The sequence below is a fragment of the Euphorbia lathyris genome, chromosome 10, assembly GCF_963576675.1.
Source record: "Euphorbia lathyris chromosome 10, ddEupLath1.1, whole genome shotgun sequence".
Lineage (NCBI taxonomy): Eukaryota > Viridiplantae > Streptophyta > Magnoliopsida > Malpighiales > Euphorbiaceae > Euphorbia > Euphorbia lathyris.
In genome coordinates this window covers 41,103,869-41,112,441 of record NC_088919.1, presented here as the reverse complement: position 1 = coordinate 41,112,441, position 8,573 = coordinate 41,103,869, and the positions used below count along the sequence as shown (strand labels likewise).

General features: G+C 39.4%; 1 protein-coding gene across 1 annotated transcript; it reads right to left on the bottom strand.

The window, feature by feature from the left end:
• Positions 1–2,576: 2,576 nt before the first annotated feature.
• On the bottom strand, positions 2,577–3,082 carry LOC136209354 (uncharacterized). Its single transcript, XM_066000803.1, has one exon. It carries the CDS (start codon positions 2,945–2,947, stop codon positions 2,777–2,779), a length of 171 nt encoding a protein of 56 aa, XP_065856875.1. The 5' UTR covers positions 2,948–3,082; the 3' UTR covers positions 2,577–2,776.
• Positions 3,083–8,573: the final 5,491 nt, after the last annotated feature.

Here is an 8,573-nt window from a genome sequence, read left to right as displayed (position 1 = left end):
ATAAATACTGATTACTTATTTAATTATCTATAAATTTATATATGTAGGGTTTTTATGGACTCATTTAATTTATATAATTAAATTTATAAATATATATATATATATATATATATATATATATATAACGGGCCGGGCCGAGCCAGGCCCGCCGGGTATTTACATAGCCCAGGCCCGCCCATTTACTAGGCGGGCTTAATCGGGCTTGGGCCGGGCCGGGCCTGATACTAATTTTATGTGTCCAGGCCCGGTTAAATGGGCCTGGGCTCGGGCCGGCGCGGGCGGGCTCGTCGGCCCACGGCGAGGTCTATATAGGATGGAGCAGTCAAATTTCACAAACTGAAACACAAAAAAAAACTCTCTGAAATTCTCTACTCTTTAATCGTGTATATTATTTTATTTTCCTGTTCCGGTGATAATGGTAAGAGTTCGCTTACGTAATCTGTTGTATCTTGAAAGACGATCGTCAATAGCGGTAAAATCTGTCTAAGGAGATTGTTAATACAGACTTCAGTTTTATCTAAGTCACCTAAAACCCTTTAAAAACCGTCGAGAGAGCCCTAATAATGGGAGACTATGATGGAATCGGAGCCATGATTCCTAGGTGCACTATTCCTTTCACGTCCAAATATGGAATCCTAGCTACCATTCGATTCCGAGAAATGGGTCATACTCCTCATTCTTATAGCTGTGTCTGGTCAATCTGAATAAGAACTCGAGGGAATCAGGATATTGGCTGACATCCTCATTGTGATACTTGAAAGAACTTCAACTTTTTAAGGGTCGCCTAGGCGGTCGTCTGGACCGATATACTACGGTGGAATCACACCATTCTTTGTTTCTTTGTTAACGACGTAATTTACCACGGCACCACCTAAACCACTATTGTTCGTGCTACGGTAATATTACTAATATACTAAAACCAACTTTGTCACTTCTTGATTCGTCGTTAGCACCATTAATTCAAGTACCGTTATTTTTTTCTTTTATCGCATTAGGATTCACATTTTTCAGCATTATTCCTAAATCAGTCGATGCTATGTTAGAATCTCATCAAACCATGCTCATCGTACCAATAATTTCTCATACAAATTTCATCCACCTAAATACGTCTACAATGATCAGAGTTACCAGAATCTTCAGAGAAAATGTTCGGTTCCAAGAATAGGTGGGAGACTTTACAATGCCTAAGATATCAAATTTTAAGGACCAAAAGACCTTATTTATAGTAGAAATCCGCCTCCTCTAAAAATGAGATAAGGTTCTAGCTTTTCTTCCTGGAGAGGTCCATTTCAACCCGAGAGCAAAAATCCGGCATAATCACGCCGAAAACATCATATTATTCCGGAGAATAACATAATGGTGCTACTAGAACTATTTATATGCTATTATAATTAAATTTTCTCAATTGAAAAGGTCAAATTTAATGAATTACAGCCATCAATGATGAAAATGAATAATTAAACATGATGATAACATGCACATCATGTTGTAACTAATTTAATTTAAAATACATATCAAACAAAGGAAATAATATTCTCCAAATCTTCTTTCTGAATTGAAAAATGTAATCCAAGATTGGGTACACATAGTGGATCAAATATTTTATTAACAATAATTTAGTATAGTTGCATTTCAATATTAATAATTTTATCAATTGTTTAACAATTATATATGTCACATATTCCACCATCTTTGGAAAAGAAAAGTGCATTATCATTATCATGACTAGTATTCAAAATAAAAAATAAAAATAATTTCCTCAATTTCTCACTTCGAGGTCTCTTCCTCTTTAAAAAAAAAAAAAATCCCAATAAATATTGAACATTTAATTAAGATAAAAAAAAGGTACTATTATCTCTCTCCTTCTTATCTTCATCTTCATGTTTTGTATTTTCTTTTTCTATTCCCCATTCTCCAAAATTTATTTGAAAAAAAATTATTATTATCTCTTTAAAAAGAACCCGTTGTACGTGAGGTTATTTATATTCAATCTTTAACCGATATGTGAAAGGAAGATTGCTAAATATTATCACACCTGTAGGATTATCTAATGGGGTGGGTTAGGGATGGAGCGAGATATATTCCATCCTTATCTCCATTTATATAATGGAAATTTCTCATCTTCTCATAAAGACAAATGGAAATAAATTTGCATCTATTCCTACTATTTTGTTATTTTTCAATTTTGTGTATCTAATTTTCTAATTACAAAAGGTAATAGATTGGGAATCATAGTCATTACTGTCCGGACCTATCGCCAGAAATGAAGATTATTTTCTTCCCTATCCATGACCCTGTTAAAATGGGATTTGGAAATTGCCCAACTCTAATAAGACGGACCCGATAGATATGTGAATTACCCATCTTATTAACAACTCTATACACCTATTATGAAATTGATGAGTATCCCCAAGGTTAATTAATAATTATTTAACATGGAGAATTTAAGATAAGATAGCTAGGTAGATGGATAAGAAGAAGAAATAAGTTCATCAAAATAAATATTGGATCCATAAGAACAAAATTCAATTAATCAATCATTTTAGTAGAGTTGAAATGTTTATCTAATACATTAAGAATAAAATTGGATAAATAAATATAAACTAGGTAATTAGAACGAAAATCGAAAATCTCAAATGAAGAAATTACAAATTTATCATAACAAAACTTTTACAAGAAGATACTACAAAACTCTCTTGTTGTCATGTACAAACTACGTAATAAAATGAAACATCTTCATCTGCTAAATTATCGTAATACCTTCGAACATCATGAATCAAGGAAGAAACCCAACAAAAGGAATAAAAGGAGAATATTCATGAATCGAATGATGAGAATTCGAAGAGTTTTCATGAATCACGGTTCCAACCGCTTCCGCTACAACAACCACAAACTCAAAAGCCAATTTGACTAATGAAATACACATCTCCACTCTCTGAATCATCATTTCTTGTTTCTTGTTTATTCTTCTTTAAACTTGATCTTCTTCTTTTCAATTTCTTGTTCAACCTTATTTATATATATTCAACCAAAAAGAAGGAAGAAATGGATAAGAGAGTGAAATAGAAGAAAGGGGTTGGCTTTTGGAGGATGCCAAGGGACATATTTATATTATTATAGGGATCAATTATAATATTATTTTATTTGTCGAAACAATACAAAGGTTCATTATTGACATGAATTTCCAAACGATAGGATGGTCCACTCTTAAATTAATTGATTCCTTTTTTCGGAATTACCTTTTTCTGTTTTTTTTTTCTTTGTTAAGGATTATCTTCACTTAGAATAAGATAAAATATAGTTCATGCACTTTTTCTTTTATAAAAGTTCATGTATGTAAGTGGGCAATTTATTAATTGAATTTATAAAGTGCAACATGTGTTATTTATATGGTTCAGTTTTGTAGTATAGTTCATGAAAGTTATCATGCATTTAATTACTATATATACATGGTTCAAATTGTTAATTAATTTCATGCATATCACGAATGAGTCATTAAAATTAATATTTTACACATGTCAATATTTTACTTTTTGATGAAAATAATTAGTGGGTGTTTAAAATTGGATGAATCTATTATAATCCATCAAAATTTAATTCATGCAACTCATCAAAGATAATGGATTACAATGAGTTATGAAACTCATAGTTAATGGTTTATTATAAAGAGACATAGTTGATGGTTCTAAATCCTGCCAAGTCGTTACACAATTCGAACATGAACTTGATCTTGATATGATGAGGGTATCTTGTCCGCAAATATGAACCTGGATACTAAAAACGAGGCACGAGAGGAACCATTGGAGGAAAGTAAGGGCAACAACGTTCAACCAAGCACGCGGGGCGTCCCAATTAGTACGCGGGGCGCAGGTAGCAGTTTCGAGCGAGAATCATCCCAGGAGGCCAAGTACGTGGGGCGTGCGCCTAGAACGCCACGCGTAGATCCCAACCAACAGGGCCACCAAGTCCAGGAGCTCAACTATGCGGGGTGTAATCCCGAAGACGCCACGCGTAAATCCCAACCTACGGAACCACCAAATCTATGAGCTCAACTACGCGGGGCGTAGTCCTGAAGACGCCACGTGTAAAGGCCATCAACGAGCGTCCCCAAGTTCAGAGACTCAAACACGCGGGGCGTAACTCCAGGCACGCGGGGCGTACTACGCTGGAGACTACTTCTCCTCCAAGTTCTCACCATGTAGGGGGGACCATTTCTACTCTTGATAATTACTATTTTGCCATCACTCCTTATTTACTAGACTACCATTATTCCCTAACCTTTCCATCTTACCCTTGTCCCATGCTTTGCTAAGAAACCCTATTCAAGGGTTTTTAGTCTTTATTCACATGTTTAGAGGAAGTATTTAAGCCTCTCTTTTTGTAATGTTGAGGAACTTTTGATAATATTAAAATTGAAAGTTTTCATTGGAGCACCAAGATTCATCCTTGTGGGTTTATTCAACCTTCTAGTTAAAGCTAGATAAGTTTGTAATCTTTGTTGGTTTACGATTAAAACCTTCACCGACTTCAATCTACATCAGTTGGTATCGGAGCCGAGTCGTTTTCCTTCCCGGAGACTTCTTCTCGGAAATGGTTCAACCACGTATCACAAACGAAGCCATCGGATCCATGGAGCAACGGGTAGATGCACTAGATGTCAAGGTGGAGCATCTAACGGAATCTCTAAGGACGTTGGATGAGAAATAACATGATTTTGATTTGACAAAATTATTTAAGTTAATCCATGATCAAGGGACAATTAAATTTAAGTGCTTTGATTTAATTGTACTAATATGTTTGTTCAATGTTGAACATAAATATAAATGAAAATAGAAATAAAAAGTAAGACAGGACGAAGTCAGCATGAGAACACAGAGTGAAGTGCAACTCAGCATAATAGAAGATAAGTCATCCTCTGAACAGAAGCTTGAAGATCAAGCTAATCAATGAAGCTAAGTGGAACGCAACTCAATATCAAAAGTAGAGAAGTCTTCTTCGGAACTATATCTTGCAGAACGAAGCTGACCATGGAAGCTGAGTAAAAGAGAACTCAGTATCAGAATTGGCAACAATCATAGACAACGGCTATCAAAGTCAAGCTGAGTGATCTTCAGGACAGCGCGAATGATCCGTTTGCTAAAAGACAAGATCCGACAAATGTCTGTACCAATTCAGAAGCTTTGGAATTATGCATGGATACAGTTTCGAGATGCATGGGTCAACTGTTCGTTAGCTAAAAGACGAACTGGCACAAGAAGACGAAACCTGCGAGAAAAAGACAAACCTGACGACTGTGGAATTCAGGCGACAGGATTGGCCTGCAAACCTGAAGTTGACCAGAACATGTCGCCGAAAGGAGCCGTTTGAATCCAACGGATAATTCCAGATTCAAATGATTGAGCTTTCAGGTTTCAACTATAAAAGAACAAGTATACTTCTTGGATCCTAAGCCGATTGCCGAAATACAAGAGAACAAAAAGCATACATACAAAAACACACCAAAACAAGAAAAAGATCTTACACCAAAACTTCCATATCTGTGTAAATGCTTTGTAATCATCTAAAGTGTTCTTTGTCTGAAAAGGAACAATTTTGTATCAATTGTAGAGTTGAGAGAGTTGTGCTGAGTACTCGGTTTTAAGTACTCAGTAGTAGAGAAATCTAGGTGTTCGGTTATAGCACTTAGTAGGAGTTGAGTAGACGAATAGAGGACGGTACTCTTGCATATTCATCTGCCTTGTAAACGGTTTGTGCTCTACCTTTAAAGAGCTCAGTATTGGATTTAAAAAGCCCAGAGGGACTCTGAGGACTGGACGTAGGCGGAGAAGCCGAACCAGGATAAGTCGTGCTGAGTAATCTCTTACTCTCTCTCAATATATATCTGTATGTGTTGCTTGCTATATTTGCTCAGTATATAAATTGTTTGAACTGACATTGAGTAAATCAGAGTGCTGAGTTGGAAGCTGACCATAAAAGTGTCATTTCCCAACTCACAAGTAAAACAGTTCTAGTCAGTACCTGACTAAAGCCGTCTTACGCCTCACTCGGCCCCACTGACCAAAGATGAGTTGTGAAACTCAAAGAACTCAATTAAGTCAGCGTAATTAAAGTGAAAAAGTTATATTAGTTTCTAACCCCCCCTTGGAACTAATCACACGAGACCAACAGGGATGACCAATGCACCGAGCACTTTCATGAGGTTGATGAACCAAGTCTTGCGTCCGGTGATTGGGAAGTTTGTTGTGGTTTACTTTGATGATATTCTCACCCATAGTAAGACGTTAGAAGAGCATGTGGAGAACTTGAGGACCGTATTAACCTTACTCTGGGAGAATCAACTCTTTGCCAATACTAAGAAGTGTGACTTTGTGATGGAGAGTTTGGTATTCCTCGGGTATGTTGTCAGTGGGAATGGAATCCGGGTTGATGAAGAGAAAGTTAGAGCTATTCGGGAGTGGCCGACTCCGAAGACCGTTGGGGATATTCGCATCTTCCATGGGTTGGCTACTTTCTATAGAAGGTTCATCCAGAATTTCAGTGCTATTGTGGCTCCTATGACCGAGTGTTTGAAGAAGGGTAGAGGCTTCAAGTGGGGAGATGAACAAGAGAGCAGTTTTGCCTTGATAAAGGAAAAGCTAAGCACCGCTCCGGTTTTAGCGTTTCCAGATTTTGATAAGCTCTTCGAGGTTGAGTGTGATGCGAGTGGAGTAGGAGTTGGGGGAGTGCTGATACAAGAGAGGAGGCCCATTGCGTATTTTAGTGAGAAGTTGTGTGACTCGAGGAAAAAATGGGCCACCTATGACAAGGAGTTCTATGCGGTAGTGCAGGCTCTCAAGACGTGGGAGCACTACCTCATTTGAAAAGAATTTATATTGTACACCGACCACCAAGCCCTCAAGTACTTGGGAAGTCAAAAACAAATCCGGAGCTCCATGCATGCTAGATGGTCCGCTTTTATAGATAAGTTCCCTTATAAGCTTCTCCACAAAGCGGGTCAACAAAACAAGGTGGCGGATTCCTTGAGCCAGAGGGTAGCCCTTTTGAAAACTGTAGCCTTGGAGTTAGTGGATTTTGAGCACATCAAAGGAGAGTATGATGAGGATCCGGACTTTGGAAGTGAGTGGAAAAAGTGTAAGAGCAGTGCCGATGGAGGTGAGTATCAGTTAGTGGATGGGTTTCTCATGAGGGGTAGCCAACTGTGCCTTCCGAGTACGTCCATACGAGAAAAGGTGATCCGAGAGCTACACGGAGGGGTGTTAGGAGGACACTTTGGAAGGGACAAGACCTTTGAAGTGGTTAGTTCCCGTTACTTTTGGCCTAGGATGAGGAGAGACGTGGCATACATCATGGAGCGATGTGAGACGTGCCAAACATCCAAGGGGCACGCCACTAATGCCGGTCTACGCATGCATCTCCCGATACCCGAAACCATTTGGGAGGATCTCTCCATAGACTTTGTGTTGGGGCTACCAAGGACACAACGGGGGATGGATTCCATTTTCATAGTGGTGGACCGATTCTCAAAAATGGCTCACTTTATTCCGTGTAGAAAGACGAATGATGCCATCGCCGTTGCCAAACTGTTTTTCCGGGAGGTGGTGAAGCTACATGGGGTTCCAAAGAGTATAGTGTCGGATAGGAACACGAAGTTCGTTAGCAACTTTTGGCGGACTCTTTGGACCATCCTCGGAACCACCTTGAAGTTTAGTACCACGGCTCACCCCCAAACGGATGGAGAAACTGAAGCAGTAAACCGGACTTTGGGAAATTTATTAAGAAGTAAGTGTCGAGACAAACCCAAGATGTGGGATTATGTACTCGCCCAAGCCGAGTCTGCCTACAACTCCGCCGTGAGTTCTACTACCGGGAAGTCTCCTTTCAAGATCGTGTACACCAAGGCACCCAACCATTCACTTGATTTGGGGGAGATTCCCAAGGGGGAGAAGAAGAGTGTAGCCGCCCACAACTTAGCCAACGCCCATCATAGAATGCACCAAGAAGTCCGACATAGCATTGAGGAGAAAAATAGCTTGATTAAGGCCAAAGTTGATGAACACCGGAGAGATATACAGTTTGAGGTTGGGGATGAGGTGATGGTGTACTTGGGTAAGGAGCGGCTCATGCATGCCCCAAGTAGCAAGTTGAGGCCGAGGAAGTATGGTCCCTACCGGATCATGAAGAAAATTAATGCCAATGCTTACCAACTAACCCTCCCCAATTGGCTTGGGAAGATGTCTTCTTCTTTTAATGTGCAGGATTTGAGCTTGTGGAAGCCGGATGGGTCGTTACCAACCAAGGGATCCGAGACGGAGTCCGACTCTTTCAAAGAAGGGGAGAATAATGAGGGCATCTTGTCCGCAAACATGAACTCGGATACTAAAAACGAGGTACGAGAGGAACCATTGGAGGAAAGCAAGGGCAACAACGTTCAACCAAGCACGCGGGGTGTCCCAATTAGTACGCGGGGCGCAGGTAGCAGTTTCGAGCGAGAATCATCCAAGTACGTGGGGCGTACGCCTAGAACGCCACGCGTAGATCCCAACCAACAGGGCCACCAAGTCCAGGAGCTCAAC